Raw genomic sequence first — 17,549 nt, forward strand, 5'->3', positions numbered from 1 at the left:
TTCAGTTACATCTATACATATTTGTCCTTATAAAATCTGTTCCTAAGGAGCTACTTAGGACTTCTTGACAAGGATCAAGGAACCCAGAGATTAGGACCTGACTTTAGCCCAGAGGTTGACATACTGCAGCTCACAGGCAAAATCTAGTCTACCACTTTTTTTTGTAAAAAAACATTTTATTGAAGCACAGCCACACTCATTTGTTTGTATATTATTTTGAGCTAGTTTTGTACTACAAAGGCAGATTTGAGTAGTTGCAATTGAAACCATATGACTCATATTTGCTATCTATGTCTTTATAGAGAAAGCTTGCAGACCCCTTCCTTAGTCTGTGAACCCCCCAGATAGGCCCTAAAATATATAATATAGTATAGTACCCCATGCGTCTGTTAGTTTGTCGTACTGTAGGGGCTTTTCTGTTGCTGTGATGCCGGAAGCTGTGCCACCGGGATTCAAATACCAGCAGGATATCCTATGGTGGACAGGTTTCAGCTGCGCTTCTAGACTAAGACAGACTAGGAAGAAGGCCCTGGTGGTTTACTTCTAAAAGAATTAGCCAGTGAAAACCTTGTGAATAGCAGGGGAACATTGTTTCATATAGTGCTGGAAGATGAGCCCCTCAGGTTGGGAGGCACTCAAAAGACGACTGGGGAAGAGCTGCCTCCTCAAAGTAGAGTCGACCTTAATGTGGTACAGCATTGCATAATATAAAACATAACATATAACATACCATGACATATATGGTGTTCAGATCTTCTAGTCTCCTGAAACTAATTAATGGAATGTGATGATAAGTGAATTACTATCGATAGCTGTTTTATTTCTGCATTCCAGAAATATAACAATGATTGGTGGATAGGAAGGCTGGTGAAAGAGGGCTGTGAGATTGGTTTCATCCCAAGTCCGCTTAGATTGGAGAACATTCGGATTCAGCAAGAACAAAAAAGAGGACGTTTTCACGGAGGGTAAGGTTTCTTCTTTTCTATAATCTCTTTTCCTCCCAAGGAAAATTAGGTGATATTTTCAAATTTACTTATCAGATTAGAAATGTATGCTTTCAAGCTAAAATGTACATGGAGTTTCTGAAATCGACACAAAAGCATTTTCAGATATTTCATTATCCCTACTTGCATGCTGAATCCTAATACCATTGGAATCAACAAGAATTCCACAACTGAGACTGTTTTCTGTGGCCTCAGTAAACCCTCCTTGGAATCCAGCTTTCCCTTCTGAGACTTATATAGAGCATCCTTTCCTGGAGCAGTAGTTGGAAGCCTGAGTTGACCAGACATGCTTCTCCTCTTGATTACCATTCAGAGACTCTCTATCCATTCACCACAGAATCTGATGGTGAATGCAGGTCTCTGTACTAGCATCACCTTCTCTATCCAGGGCTTTTTGCAGTGTCTACATTTCATGGTAATGGGGTGAAGACTCTGTCCAGTTGAGGATGAACCAGCCCCTAGTGAACTAATAAAGTAGCCACAGAGATCTCAACATGCAGATATTTAAAGGTCTCTGGAATACAGGCAATTCCCAGGTTATGAATGAGATCCTCTCTTAACTGTGTCTTTAAGTTGCGTTTGTAGGTAAGTTGGAACAGGTGCATATGGTTCTTATTTAACCTTACTTTAGTGCAAGAAAAGGCTCAGAGACTTTTCAGTGATTTAAAAGCTGCGCATAACGGCGAGTGAAGGTGATTGTGATGAAGAATTTGCTGCAAATAGGGGTTGGTTCAGTCAAGTAGGGGTTGGTTCAGTCATTTGAAAATAAGAGCAAATTTACATGACCTTAAAGGGCAAGTCTGAGTTGTCTGTGAGTCGGATGTTCATACAGACAGGTAGTCGGGGACTACCCGTACAAACAAGACTCGAGAGAAGAGAAATTAGAATCATACAGACCCTGCATATATTCTGTCACAATCTGCACTAAAGCAGTGAATTTGATGTGTTACACTTTTTGAAAGCCCTGAAATAAAAGCAGTTATTTCTCTCTACCCTTAATTTCCTTTTTCTTTTGGACCCTTTTCTGTTTCAAAAATTCTGTACTTTAGGGGCCCATTTACCTTTGTCATAAGGGGAAACTTTTCCAATATAGATGGTCACAAAAGTACAGTTAGCTCTACTCTTAATTATCAATCTTTTTGAGTGTTTTTTTTTTTTTTAACATGCCTATTTCTATACCATTATTGATATTGTTGAGTGCTATCAAGTTGATTCTGACTCATAGCGACCCCATGTGACAGAGTAGAGCTGCCCTATAGGATTTTCTTGGCTGTAATCTTTATGGAAGCAGATCCCCAGGTCTTTCTCCCACAGAGCTGTTCGGTAGATTCAAACCACCAACCTTTCAGTTAGTAGCCGAGCACTTAACTGTTGTGCCACCGGGGCTCCTTGCCTGTACCATTATTAATTATCAATCCCTCTTATTTCCTATTCCCTATGCTCTGTCTCCCTTGCCGGTTCTTGAACACATTGGGAGCATATGTTCCTCTTACTGGAACCCTTTCCCTCTCAAATCTATCAAATCTACCATGTCCACCAAATCACTCCATCGTCTGCTTCAGATCTTTGTTAAATATCACCCTATTTAAAAGTTTGCTCGCCATTCCCTGTGCTGTCTATCCTTTCCTGAGCTTGTTTTATCTGTTGTAGTCATTACTATCAGAAATACTGAGTATTTACCTATTTTTTTTGTTTGGTATTGATATCTCCCACTAGAGGTGACTCTGTAAGGAAGGGATTTTGTCTTTCTTTCCCATTGCTATATGCCTAGCTTCTAAAACAGTGGGGTTACTCAATAAATATTCACTGAGTAAAATAATAATTAAATTATTATTATTATTGCCAAAGTTGTTGTTTTACTGTTGTTCCTCAAAATTATTATAAAATTTGAACTAAAACCTCACTGTGGCAGACACATAATAAAACCAGAGCTCAGAGACGTCATCTTACTTTATCTTTATACCAATCCTGTGAGGTATAGGTTCTATGGATGGGGACTGAGGCTCAAAGACATTTTAACATGCCAAGGTTCCACCACTGGTAAGTGGCAAGGTCAGGGATAGAAATCAGATTTTTCTGACTGTGGGGACCGTACTCTTAAGCACTGAGAAGTGGGGGAGGGAGGGACCCTAGGTAAGTAGAAAGGTGAACTCCCAGAGGCTTCTGGGAGCTCCAGGAAAGCTTCCAAAGCACCAAAGAGACCAATACAGATGATCTTCCATTTTGGGATAAATTTTTTGTGACCAATTCCTTACTGTTGATTATTCATCCTGACCCCTATATAACTACTTTTAAGAAGTGGCTTCTCCAGGTCTTACTGTTTGTTTTGAGCTGTGTTTGATATCTGACTGGCATGTTGATGACTGAGGTTAACTAATAGACAGTTCACAAGTACATTTCTGTCAGTGTTTCTTGTGCCTCATTTCTGTATTTAATACTAGGAAACATACTTTTGCAAAATATTTCCAGGTCCCACTTAGTTCCCCACTTTCTCTGAGAAATGAGGTCAAAGAAAGCATTTGGACAGATTCTTGAAATTTTTCTCTATAGCAGGACTTGGTATGTTTTGAATTATGTAGTAGGTGTCTTAGGCTGGGTTCTCTAGAGAAACAAAACCAGTGAAGCATATATAGATAGATAGATAGGTAGATGGATAGATAGATACAGAGAGAGATTTATCTCAAGGAAATGGCTCACATGATTGTAGAGGCAGCAAGTACCAAATCCATGGGTTAGGCATCAGGCTGGAGGCTTCTCCTGACTCACATACCTGCAGGGGCTGACAAACCCAAGATGGGCAAGTAAGATGGTAGGCTACTGGCTCACAGGCTATGAAGGCCAAGAAATCCCAAGATCTTCAGGCAGTATGGCAGGTCACTGGCTCATGTCCCGAGAGCCTGAGGTCAGATGATGACAAGCTGGATGCAGGATCCAAAGCAACCAAGCGAACTTTGCCAGAATATCCATACATATATTGGATGCAGACCACACCCCCGAGGGGACTGCCCTTACAACTGGTTGATGAATCACATCAGATCACATCATGGAGGATGAATTACATCATTCCATGACAGCCAAATTACGTCATTTCATAGCTACCAAACTATGTCATTACATAATTGCCAAAACCATTGAGAATCATGGCCCTGCCAACTTGACACACAAGCTGAACCATCACTGTAGGGTTAAGGTCAAAGAAAATTTTGTACTCTCAAGTTCCCTGTTCAGGGAATCTGGGGAATGAGTTTAAGTTCCTTTTTCATATCCTAGGAAATCAAGTGGAAATTCTTCTTCAAGTCTTGGAGAAATGGTATCAGGGACGTTTAGAGCAACACCCACATCAACAGGTGAGAATTTTAGTTAAAACTCTTTTTAATGGGATGTATTCCTTTCCTAATTTTTTAGCATAAATGAAAATATTTTGCTAACTTAGAAACAATTTAAAGTCCTGCTTTAGAGATCCTCCTATTTAATGTTTTATTGCTCATTTGCTTTCTATTTTAATTTGATTTGATTTAAAAGGTACTAAAAGTTCAGATTGTTGTAACATAATTTTGAAAATATTATTTACCTCATGAAGGCATTAACTTCCTGTTGTGTAAACCAATGTAAAACAAGCTCATTATTTCGCTCAAGATCCCAACAGACTTGAAGAGTGTAAGGGCAATTTAAAAAAAGAAAATAAAAGTTGTGGACTCATGAAAAAGCTCTGTTCTCGTCTCCGTGTGAACATTAAGGATATGTTGGTACAGTCTGGCCCATGGAGATTGGGAGGGTTAAAGTGTCAGGTGAGGTATAGCCCAAGTGACCTCATTTTTACTTGGACAGCAGACAACTGAGCCCTAAAATTAATAGTAATGAGGGACAGTGACGGCACCATAAGGAAGCTGTTCTGTACTTGGAAATTATAGACATATTCAAGCAGGAATTTTTTTCTATCACGTTCCCTGACTGCCACAGACTATAATTTCGTTCTGGCCCAGAGCTGGTGCTGGAGTAGGCCATCCAGAAGTACCAATTCGGAATGACAAGCCCAAGAATCCATCCTGGTGCCATGTCTGCAGAAAACTGAATTGGTTCTAGAACATTTCTGAGTATCTGGTACTTTGTTCACATGAATTGTTCCTAGTCTTCAGGGCTCCAAACCAAACTAGGTCTCTGAGTGGGTGCTAAGTAGACTAAACCTGTTTGGGTGAAGGCAAGACCACCTTAATCAGATATTTAGTATATTTTGCCCAGTCTGCATTTTTTTGACATTTGGGTTATTACAGCTCTTTACTATAATAAGCAGGAAAGAACAGGAATAGTTGGCTATAAACTTATTTGAAATTTAAAAGCAACAGAGTAGGAAAAATGTGCCAATATTCTGGAAAATGGGGAAAAAATACATACATGTATAAAGGACTATAAAATTATCTAATGGTTCACCAAAATTATAAATCCAAAAATAACCAGTGAATGGGATGATAACCAGTTTTGCCCAGTTGTTATTCTAAGTTTCTTTTTACCAAATGCACTTGTCCAGATTGTTCTGCGATACTTTACATGCTGTGTCTAGTATGCCGATGACCCATAGCTAATGACTGACTGCAAACTTCTAATGTTGTAGTGAGTACTTGTCCACCATCCCAACAAGAAGTCAGAATATAAGAGCATGCACGCAGGGTGGAAGCTGTCTCCTTTTCCGTATGCCTTCAAAATTGACATATAAAGAATTAAATAATACGAGTGAGTGATAGAGAAATGACTTGGAGAATAACAGGGACCAATTGGTACATCCTTCCATCTTTTAAGATCATGTACTACCATTTACTGAGATTATGTATTTTGATATGGCTTTCATTGTTGTCTTTTAGCAAAACAGAAGCAAAAAGTGGTAAGTTGTGTTTCATTTTTAAATCTACTGTTTAGGTGCCTGTATATACATGCCTGCAACGCTCACTTGTGACTCAAATGGCTATAAAATAAGGGATAAGCCTCCTCAGTGGGGAATTGCAGAAATCATTTACTGTTTGACCTGAGAATTATGAGTGTTGTGGCTATTGAGGAGGTGCTTATCCTCGCCTTGTCATGCATGTCAAACCATCTTTTTCAGACGGAGCACATTCCTCCTTACGATGTTGTGCCATCAATGCGTCCAGTGGTGTTAGTGGGGCCGTCACTGAAGGGTTATGAGGTACAGATATCAGTGTGTTACTCTTCAGTTCTTGATCAAGAAGTCAGGGGACAGTCATGTGGCACCTGCTCCTGCAGGGTCTGTTTACATATTGGTGCCAAATTTCAGGATATGGAGGTGGGTGGTACAGTGAAGGGCTTATGTGGCCCCTTTGCTCTTTCTTCCCTCTCTTGCACGCTTTTCATCTCTTATGCATTACATTGTGTAGAAATATCTCCCTCAAAACATGTACAATGGATAGTCTGGTCAAAGATTTGCTCTGCATTAAATTTTTAAAAAAGGGCTGTGTCTGTCTCAACTGTTCCCAATATCACCAGGAATAATAGAGAATGAACAGCACAAAGAAACATTGTCAACAATGTGCCAGCAAACCTAAATCCTCACCAAAAAAAAAAAACCAAACCCATTGCTGCCAAGTCGATTCCAACTCATAGCTACACTATAGGACAGAGTAGAACTGCCCTGCAGGGTTTCCAAAGAGCAGCTGGTGAATTCGAACTGCTGACCTTTTGGTTAGCAGCTGTAATTCTTACCCACTGTGCCACCAGGGCTCCAGACCCTCTCAAAAAAAAGCACCATCAAATTCCACCTCACTGGGTGCTTAAGACCATAGCATGTACCATCAAGTATTTCTGTCCGTATTTATTTTAAAGGTCACATAGAAAACATACACACATACAAAAAGTGTTAGTGAACTTCTTTGGAGATTAATTAAACAATGCCGTATAAATAAGGAGAAGAGTAGGGGTAGATGTCCTAGAGCTGTTGCCATTTTGGCTTTGTGTTAGCATAGATGAAAACAGTGGGGGACAATCTTAAAATCTGAAGGTGGTGACTTTCAATGTGCCCACTGAGCTAGGAGAATGCCTGGCACATAGTAGGCACTCAGTACATATTTGTTGAATGAATTAACAAATCCCTTTAAGGAGGCAGATCTAAGAATCCTCTCTTTCTAAGCTGGGAATGTCAAAGGGATTGGCAGTAGAGTGGTCTATACAAATCCAGCCTTGGGCATGGAGAATTTCTACCAAAAACACAGACTAACAGGACTGCTGAGTCCGGGGCTGGCCCAGGCCTCTAGCTGCTCCTCACTGGAGGCAAGCACAGCTCAGGTGTACCAAGGACACCAGCATCTGGGCACAAAGCCAGTCTATTGTCTCCTGGCAGCAACCTATCCCCTAAAAAGTGAAGAGAGAAGAGAGTTTACCTTGGGTCTAGTGAACACTGCTGGTTCATTCTTTACCTTGGAGGAGAACTGAACGGAAAAAAATTAGGAATTGCAAGCGGTTAAGCATGAAAAATACCTTCCAAAATAACCTATCTCTAGGGACCAGCTGGTCTGAGCTCAGAGTGCCCTTACCTTCCACTTCTATCTCTTTTGACTTCTTTCTCTCTCTGCGTGTGTTTGCCTCATTCTTTTTTTCTCACCTCTGCAAAGGTAACAGACATGATGCAGAAAGCCCTCTTTGATTTCCTGAAGCACAGGTTTGACGGGAGGTGAGACAAATAGATGTTTTTGTATTTTTATTTTCCTATAACTGACCATGTACGATGAATCGATTTGTGGATCTGTGTCTATAGTAATGGCAGAAGTTTCGTAATGAAACATTAACTCAGGATTCAGGGAAGAATAAAATGTAATAGCTCTGAAAAATATGAAACATAGAACGAATCCCTAAAGAAAAAGGACCTTGAGAAGGAAAATAATCTATGCGTTTTATATAAATGGGTGTGTTTGTTTTTATTTTCTTATGTATTATACTAATGAATTCATACCAGCCTGGTTCTTGTGAAAGATATTAATTCAAATCTAGACTATGTCTAATGAATATGGTGGCTGGCTGGTCAAACTGATTGATATCCTTTGGGAATTGTGTAGGGGTGTGTGTGTGTGTTATAGGAAGATATATATATAATGTACTAAACATCTTCCAGAAGAAAAATTCAAGAAATGTTTTCATCATAAGCCTCCCAAAGAGACTATTTTGTAGGCAATAGCGCTTATTTGGATACTTAATTTTAGACATGTTTTACTCAAAATAATCTTGTTATTTTATTGGCCTATTTGGTATGGATTCTAGTATGATCCCAAATATCTATAAAAAAGTTTCTGTGTTTTGCAGAGAAATGGTAAAAAGTCTAGTTTTACTCAATACTAAGTACAGAATGCACTGTATGTAAAAATAATGACATGAGACTACCTGAAGCCTTATCAGAAATGCCGAAACTTAGTGTGTTCTGAGAAGTATGGGTAAATGCATCGTATTTACTCCCTTTAAATGGGCTAAATAATTATAAAATTTTAAAGAATCTTCAAATAGATTTTAATAAATATAGTATCTTAGAAAAAAAAAAAGGCAAGCACGATAATGCTTTAAGTGCCCACTGTACATATTCGTGAAAAGAAAAGCCTTCTGGACAATAATCACTCAAACACAATGGAACTTTATTGTTGCTCATTTAAAAGCCCAAGGCAGGTATTCCTGGGCTGTGGGGAAAGGTGGATGAGAGGACTGGCAGGAAGTTTGTTCCATCCGTCATTTGGGCCCATGGCCATGAGTGTGATCTCTCCAGTCAGCTAGTAGGGGAAAAAGGCATACACCAGGACTAGAAGTGGCACACATCACTTCTCACATTTCATTGGCTAAAACTTGGTCATGCGGCCACTTCTACTTACAAAGGAGACTGGGAAATACACGTACTCAGTAGGCAGAGGAAATGGATTTTGTTGAACAAATAGCAGCCTTTGCCACATTCATCTAGTGGCACAAAAGGCTTAATAAGAAAGCCATGTGTCTATCCTGCTCCACTTTCCTTTTAAAGAATAGGCAGAGAATGAAGTAGTTTTGACGAAAACAAGTAAAAAGCCCCGAATACTGGGACACTGAAGTTGGAAGGAAACAAAATTTCTTTTAATCTAATCTCTCATCTCCAACACTGCAATCAGATGGACAGCCTGCTTCTGTTTGAAAACTCCTGGCTAATGGGAATTCACTTCCTAAAAAAAGCATTACAATGAAACAGCTGAAATCTAATTCCCTAATTTAATAGTCTTGGTCCTGGTCCTGGTCCTGGTCCTGGTCCTGGTCCTGGTCCTGAGCTATAGTCCTTACTCCCATGCAGCCTTCCACAGAGTAAAGGCAGCTAAAATGCACTGAGTCTACGGTGTTCTTGATTACACACGTACAGTTCCTTCAGCTATGCTTGGAGTTACACGGCTTCCACACTCCTCAAGACCCACTTGAGTTTGTTATTAGCCCCTGTAACCTAAGACAATTCTGAGCAGTGTCTAATCCCCTGGTCCCATAACAGCCCTTGATCTGAATAGGGCTTTTATAAGTTTATAGCATACTTATAAACAACAATATAATTAAATGTTTGAAAGGTAGGATCTATGGGAAAGAAGAAAGAAATTATGAAAATTTGGCAAACAGAAAGTGTGTGACTTAATTTGTCTCAAATCAAGTAGAATTGTCTGCTTTAAGCCCTTACACTATTCAAGCTGGTTTTAATAGAACTAGAATTAGAATTCCAATGCCAAGTATTCCATGGTGCCTGAGGATGTGGTAGAGGAAGAATCCAGCAACAGCAAAAGTAATAGTTGGAGAAAGAGTCTTAACCCTGGAAAGATCTGATCTACAGCAGAGTTGGAGGAAAGATAGATATTAAAGGTGGGGATGAGAGTGCGGGCTTGTTTTCAGGTAATGAGAGGCCTGTGCTGCAGAGAAAGCTACAAGTAATCCATAAGGAGATCTTGAATGTGAAGACTCTGATAAGAAAGAAGAAATTTACCAAAGGCTTCACACTGACTCTGACATGTCTTCTGCGTGAAGAATAGCCTCACATTTTGAGCTATGACCATCTGCTGCATTATGTTTTACCAATTAATAAAAGGAGGGAAAACAACAAATAGTCTTTAATTGAAACCAGCCAAGGGAACACTTACAAAAACGGCTTTAATATAGTGATTCAGCATAAACAATATATTCCAATGGAAATCTACTCCAGGTTTCATTGGCTGTGGATACAGTTGGTTAGACACGGTAGTCAGGAGAAAGCTCTGTTATTTTTCAAAAGGAATAAAGAGATCGGGCTAAGAGGCTTTCTTCAGTATTGCTTTTCAGATCTTGGTTAGAAAATAATTTAATAAATTGGATTAAAGTCAAACAGCTTGCCCTTTACAGAATCATATATTTACTTTATCTGATACCTTAGAAATGATTTGAGTTGGATTAGAGCCACTACTATGTAATTTTATTGCAATAGCTGCTATTATTGTAAGGTCTCATTGCAAAAAATGTAAGAAAAATGAGAAACACAATACTAACAGTTCTCAAGGGCCCCCCTCACAAAAAAAAAAAAAAAAAACACTGCCGTCGAGTTGATTCCAACTCATAGCGATCCTATAGGACCGAGTAGAACTGCCCCATAGAGTTTCCAAGGAGCACCTGGTGGATTTGAACTGCCAACCTTTTGGTTAGCAGCCATAGCACTTAACCACTACACCACCAGGGCCCCCTATAGATGTGGATATTCACATGTAGCGATGATTCCTATGCACAGAACCATAAACTGTGCCTGCCAAGCTGCTACAATGACACCTGCCTGGCAAGGACACAGTGATATACAGTGGCATGGAGCTTCCTTTTTCATTTCACACCACAGACACTCATTGGGGATTATCCTTTCGGATGGGGTTTATTCAGCAGGTTGAATCTACCATTCATAGGCTGAACAACAGACTCTCAAACCAATTGCAGTATGTTCACCTATGCTAATCATTTCAAAGCCCAACTTAGTAGTTACTTTAGTCTTTTCGACAGGTGGATCAGATCAGCTCTATGGCAGTTATTAGACACTTTGCAACTGACAGATCATGGCCAAACATCCTAGGTGAACATCATATGACCTATCCAGATAACATCTTAAGCTGTAAGAAGGTACTAGCCAAGGAACACTTCAGGAAAAAAAGAGGTTTGAAAAAGAATTTAAGAGAAGAGGCTGAGAATACAGCTTAAGAGGAAATGGAAAAGATTGATGCTTTACAAATCTATACAACTTAAGAGTGAAAAGAGTTTGCAATTACAGTCAGTAAATCAAAAAAGAACAGCAGTGTCTTCTGTTTCCTAATCAATATCATTCTCCTATCATCTCCTCCTACTATTCTCTATCCAAATGCAGACTCAAACACTAGAGAATAATGAATTGAACACTTCAAGGCCATATTTAAGTTATCAGGTTTTGATTACAACATATCTTATTTGGTTCTTTCACCTTCAAACTATATATAAATTTCATAGACTCTGAATGGGAGAGTTTGTGTTAGACTGCTAACTTTTGGGGATAGGATATAAGGAAATTATCTTCTCTAAGTCTTTAAATCCCCAATGATTGCTTGTCTTATATATATTATATATGTTTCCATCAACATAGGACATTCTGAGTAATTATTTAAGAAAACTTTTTTATGTATTACCTCATTTGCTGCTAATGACAATCCCATGAGATAGTCATGGCAAAGGCATTATCTTCATTTTATTGATTAGGAAACTGAGGCTCAAAGAGGTGGCTTGACTTGTCCAGCGACCTTTCTGTGGTCCTGCAACAGCAAGAGAATGATTCAGGAAGGATACTCAGGTCTGCCTATGCCTTCCGTCCCTGTCCTCTTGACACTGCACTGTTCTGTTCTTTGGAACACTTTTCCCTATGAATACTAGAAGTTTTTTAAAAATTACTATAATAACAATGATACATATTAGATGTAGCAAGGATGGAGTATAGGAAGATCTTACAGGTGTTATGATGCCAATGTGGAAATACTAATTATATCTGAATGAATGTGTCATAACAAAGTAATATCTCTCTACAGAAAATCATAGAAAGCTGATACTGGACTACAATGATTATGATTAATTCCAAAGCACGCACACACACCAAACAAACCAGGGGCTCAGAGTTACTGGTACAGAGAAAGATTTTTGCACATTTTCAGTGACGTTTACTACTACAACCAGTCTATCTGCTGTGATGCTGAAGTCTTACTAGTCCTTACCTACCGGCTAGTAACTGCTAACACTGTCATGGAAGGTTTACAGTAGAACTTTTTAGAGGTGTGTACCAAACAGGAATGCCTGCACGTGACGAAAGATACTAGGGGGGTTGAGTGTATCAAAGAGAAAGAAATAAAAAGGGCATCACTTTAAGTAAAAAAAAAAAAAAAAAGTATGTAAGTTAGCTAGCATTTGGTGGTGAATATAATTACATTGTTGAGGAGCCCTTTATGAAAAAAGAAGCTTGGATTTGATGTCTGATTTTGATAACAGTAAGCATCTTTGCTTAGAGAAGAGAAACTCCTGCTCTGTTCTATTGAAACATTTCTAGTGTTGTCTCTTTTCTCCTGAGCCATTTCCCATGCATGTGTATTTTTATTAAATCATTTGTATTAACTAATTAATTTGTATTTTATTAGCAAATAAAATAAGAAAAAAGACTTTTATTGTCCACATCTTCTTCTCTGTATTTTCTTATTTTTGTAAAACTTTGGTTGTGTTTTAAAATGGCTTTGTAAAGTGCTTTTTTAACTCAGAAAAAATAAGAGTATGCATTGTTGTTGATCCCTTCTAAGAACCGAGAATCATTATTTGGCTTACACAGAATGAGAAAATCTGATTTTTACTGAAGCAGAATAGAATCTTTGCGCCCTCCAAAACTCATTATGGAGAAAGCTGAATCTTGTTTCTAAATCAACCCACTGTCTCCAGTCATATATCTGAATTGCCCTGTATGTTTCTATCCAGCAATTCCATTTTTAAAACAAGAAGGAAACAAACAAGCAAAAAAAAAAAACACAAAAATAAATCCCTTTCTGTGAAGAAAAGAAGCTATGACCACAGGGATTGCCTTTTAGATTTTATGGTGGCTAGGGCACCCATGATGTGGGGTTTGCCTGTCCTCAACATCATTTAAATCCTGACCATCTCTCAGAGTAGAGCCAAGATTGACTGTGCATCTATGCTTAATAATTTGGCTCATACCTGAGGGTTTAAGACTGCTTGGAGAAGAAGAGTGAAGCTGAGCCAGGTAACAAGCACAGACCTGGTGCTCAGCAGCCTGTTTTAGACATTTTGAACCTATAATGAACCATGTTGAGCTCCCTTTGTGTCTTAGTTTCCTTCTTGGAAATGAAGAGGTTGGACTAGACCAGTGTTTTTAAATGTCTTTTAGCAAAAGAACAACTTTTTACAGTGATATCATATAAAATGCCCCGAAGTATAAAACAGAAATGCAGTGATGTGTGTCAGTGTTGAGGCTGGAAAAGCTGGAGCCCCAACAACTAGGCCTCCCTTCAGTGCTATCAGTGGCTTTTGGGTTATGTCTTCAAAACACTTGGTTTCTGTAGAAGGCAATTCAGTGATGCAGCAAATCATTTATTAGGAGGGCCTCAAAACTCTCAAAATTTAAAACTTCCTGATAATTTACAGATTATACCTACAATGATTCAAGCAAACAGTGCTGTGCTTTAAAATGGTACCAGAACTTTTGCACCTGCAGTTACTTTAAGGAAGTAATTTCCAACCACTTGTGTGAAGGACTATTTTAAATTCGTCCCAAGGGTTCAGGTCGCTAAAGTCAGGTGAAGAGTCTCTGGACAATGTTAACAACATTATCCCAAAACAGGGGTGAGATGACTATAATTCAATAATTGGTAATAACTCTACCCTCTTCCATGCTCCACTCTCCAAAGGAGTTTGAAAATGGAAGAGAATGGGGGCGCTGAGTGTTCAAGGGGAGAGATGCTACTCTCCTTGCTTCCTTTCTGGGAAGTCTGCCAAGCTTTGAGGATGAGGGTGGAGAAAGGTCCAGGGTGATAGCAACTGGCTTAGAGAGGCACACTTTGAATTCTGCAGGTAGATGATAATCTGAAGTTGAGCAATCCCAGTTGAAAATAAAAGGCTAAATTCTAAAACTGTAAATTCCAGAGCTTCTCATGTGATAAATCATATGCGAATAGACCTCTCTTTCTTCATCCCTTCACAATGTCTTTGCTTTATTCTTATATGACTGCAGGATACTTTCTAACTTAACAGAATTCTGGCACAAGACTCTTCGTTGCTGTCAACTGCGGTGTCTTACGTCTGTTCAACATAGGCACCCAGCATGAGAGATAGGCATCCAAAGTCATATGCAAACCTTATCCTTACAGAAAGGAGCCATGTTTTTAACATTCTTACATATAAAATACCCCTTTGGGCCTGTGCGGAAATGCTGTCATGTTTCGTGAATTAATTAGCTATTGAGCACAAGGAATGCAATTTAGCCAACAACTGGTTGGTTCTCTTTGATGATCCAAATGGCAAAGGTTTCCCCTTTTGATCATCAGTGTTGATATACCAGGACAAGGCTTTTGTAGTTTCTGAAGTTGTTATTCAAGAACAAATCAGCTGTGAATTGTGAGGAAATTGTATTGCTGCTTCAGAGAGAGAGCATGGTTTATGGGTATGTTTTGATTCCCACCAGGTAATATTGTTGCATTATAAAGGACAGCAATAGGGGGAAGGGCTGCGTTTTCACTGCAGTGACTTTTTGTTAAATATCAAAACCTTCCTTCATTCTTCTCTGCTTATATCTTAATACTTGCCAAAGCCTGTTTAAAATACTTGTGGCCGGTGTTTTGACTGTAGAATGTAAAGTGGTTATTAGGTGCTGTGGTTATAAATCACATACAATTTTTACTGGCTTGTTCTGTTCTGTGTTCCTATTCATAGGATATCAATCACCAGAGTGACCGCTGACATTTCTCTTGCTAAGAGGTCTGTCCTAAATAATCCCAGCAAGAGAGCAATAATTGAACGTTCGAACACCCGATCCAGCTTAGGTAAGATGTTCACATGTGCTCCTCCAAGCTTTGCTTTCAGACTGGGATGACACGTGATGCTTTTATGAATGTCTTTTCCAATTTGCCTTGCATTCTGAATGGGGAAGAACTAAACAGCTGAAGAGAATGCTAGCCGTGAAAAAAAGGTGATGGGGAGCGGTGGGAGCAGAGTCCTACAGCAGCCAGAGCCTGCTTGCTCTCAGCTCCAGTCAATTAGCTAATGAGTTGTCTGGTAGGAAGAATCCTCCGTGGGCTCTCTGAGTGTCTTACTGCCGAACCATGTGAAACCACTCATCTCTGCTCTGCCTGAACTCCTCAGTGACGCTAATGATATCTGTCATACCTGAGTCACAGCTGACATGAAAGGAATGAGATGTTCAGCTTTCTCTGCTCTTTAGAAGAAAAGCTAGATGGTGGTGTTCTTAGTGTTGCTTCTGCCAACTGGTAGTACTAGTAGAAATTACATGCAGGGAATCTAAACATGTCTTTCCCAGGACATGAGTTAGAAAGCATCATAAAATTGACCATGATGGAGAAGAAAAAGCCACGTGTAACTAGTTTCATTGAAGCCTATATGAGCAGCGCTATGGAGGATGGAACCACCATCTACAGAAGGGAGCCTATGCTGCTGGTGAACCACCAAGTCCATCTCGAAAGCCTGTTGTGGTCTCCGCAATTACCAGGAGTAGTATAATCCACCGAACTTTCTAAAATTCTCTTTTACATTCGTTTGTATTCCAAGGGCAACTTATTTTAACTATCCTCTTCCTAATGAGGAGCCCTGGTGGCACAGTGGTTAAGAGCTTGGCTGCTAACCAAAAGGTTGGCAGTTCAAATCCATCAGCCACTCTTTGGAAACCCTATGGAGCGGTTCTACTCTTTCCTATAGGGTCACTATGAGTCAGAATTGACTCAACAGCAACAGGTTTGTTTGTTTTTTATTTCTTAGTGAGCAGAGTACGAAAGACAGGACTCTTCTATGCTACTACATTTCTTTTAAACTACTGAAATAAGCTCTAAAGTTGATTTAAAAAAAATGAAAAATAAGGTTTCCAACATAGATTGCCAGCTTAAACATCCTATAAGGAATCCATTAAAAGCTATGCCTTAACTCTGAGCCAAGGATTTTGCAGGTTAGAAAAAGGATACAAAGAATCATTTCTGTATTGCTAGCACAGGATTGGCACATAGTAATTGCTCAATAACTGTTTGTTGAATGATTGCATTGTGAAGGAATGTTAGACAGACCAAATGCAATAGGTGTCAGTGCTTGTAAGAGGAAAATTTCAGAGTCCTTCTTTAGTCCTGCGTTTACCACCCTTCACAGTGAGACACTCTTATAACACTGTAAAAAGCATAGTATTTTGACCTTAAGGGAGGCGACAATGGTAGTGTTGATGATGGTGAATCAAAATAGATAACTCATGGCACATATCACAGGTGACAAGGGAGTCAAGTTAGCTTGAAGATTTCTCCAACCTCTTCTCTGTTTTCATGTCTTCCTCTCTCCTACTCTCTCTTCACAGTGCCTTTTAACCACTGCTTGCTCTGATGAATAATAGCCCCCAAAATCCAAACCCACTGCCATCGGGTTGATTCCCACTCGTAGCGACCCTATAGGACAGAGCAGAACTGCCCCATAGGGTTTCCGACGCTGTAAATCGTTACAGAAACAGACTGACACATCTTTCTACTATGGAGTGGTTGGTGGGTTCGAACTGGCGACCTTTAAGTTTGCAGCCAAGCACTTTAATTTCTGCGCTACCAGGGCTCCTTCTGATGAATAATAAGAGGTTTAAAAGTATAAGCCAGGTTTTCTGACTCCTTCAGCTTTCTATACCAGCCAAGGGGCTGAAGTCATTTCTTATGATCTAGTCACCTGATGTCAGAGTCAGTGGGGTAGGGGATGGGAGTGGTAGGTGTTGTGGGGTTAATGTAAATATTGAGGAATAAACAATGTAGATCTCAGTTCACTGGTGTTTACCTTTACTCCGTAAAGTCGAATATCTGCAACCACTGGAGTTAATTTAATGGTAACCTGTTATAATAACCACTGTGTGAGCTATTCATGCCCGTTTGTTTGCTTGTTAATGCACGCTTGTAGATTTCTTCATCATGTGTTTATTCAACACTTGTTGTGTACTATGCATTATTCTAGACTTAAGAAACAAGACACAGTACCTTACCCACGGGCAAACAGAGAGAAGGGGCAGATAGCTAAAATACCATGTGGTAATGGAATTATCACAGGAGAGCTATGTGTATAAAGAAAGAAGGGTAGGAGACGAGGTGTCTGAGAGGACATCACAGAAATTATATCTGAGCTGGTTCTTAAAGGCAGACAGGAATGTACAGAGGCATCTACATATAAAAATAACATCGTGTGATTGAGAGACAAGTAGTTCTGTGTATCATGTGCTTAGAAAATGGGGGGGGTGAAATGTGAGAGCAACAGGAGAAGAGACAGATAAAGTAGATTGAGGCCAGTTTGTTA

The 17,549-nt window shown here is 39.5% G+C and overlaps 1 protein-coding gene across 1 annotated transcript in view; it reads left to right on the forward strand.

The window, feature by feature from the left end:
- Window positions 1–17,549, forward strand: part of CACNB4 (calcium voltage-gated channel auxiliary subunit beta 4) — a 266,305-nt gene that overhangs the window by 227,903 nt on the left and 20,853 nt on the right. Inside the window, exons 5-10 of the mRNA XM_064287451.1 lie at window positions 835–965; window positions 4,275–4,351; window positions 5,861–5,880; window positions 6,100–6,180; window positions 7,619–7,677; window positions 14,946–15,055. Of these exons, the coding sequence (XP_064143521.1) occupies window positions 835–965; window positions 4,275–4,351; window positions 5,861–5,880; window positions 6,100–6,180; window positions 7,619–7,677; window positions 14,946–15,055 (478 nt within the window). The remainder of the gene's footprint in view (window positions 1–834; window positions 966–4,274; window positions 4,352–5,860; window positions 5,881–6,099; window positions 6,181–7,618; window positions 7,678–14,945; window positions 15,056–17,549) is intronic.

This window comes from Loxodonta africana, chromosome 6 (genome assembly GCF_030014295.1).
Source record: "Loxodonta africana isolate mLoxAfr1 chromosome 6, mLoxAfr1.hap2, whole genome shotgun sequence".
Classification (NCBI taxonomy): Eukaryota; Metazoa; Chordata; class Mammalia; order Proboscidea; family Elephantidae; genus Loxodonta; species Loxodonta africana.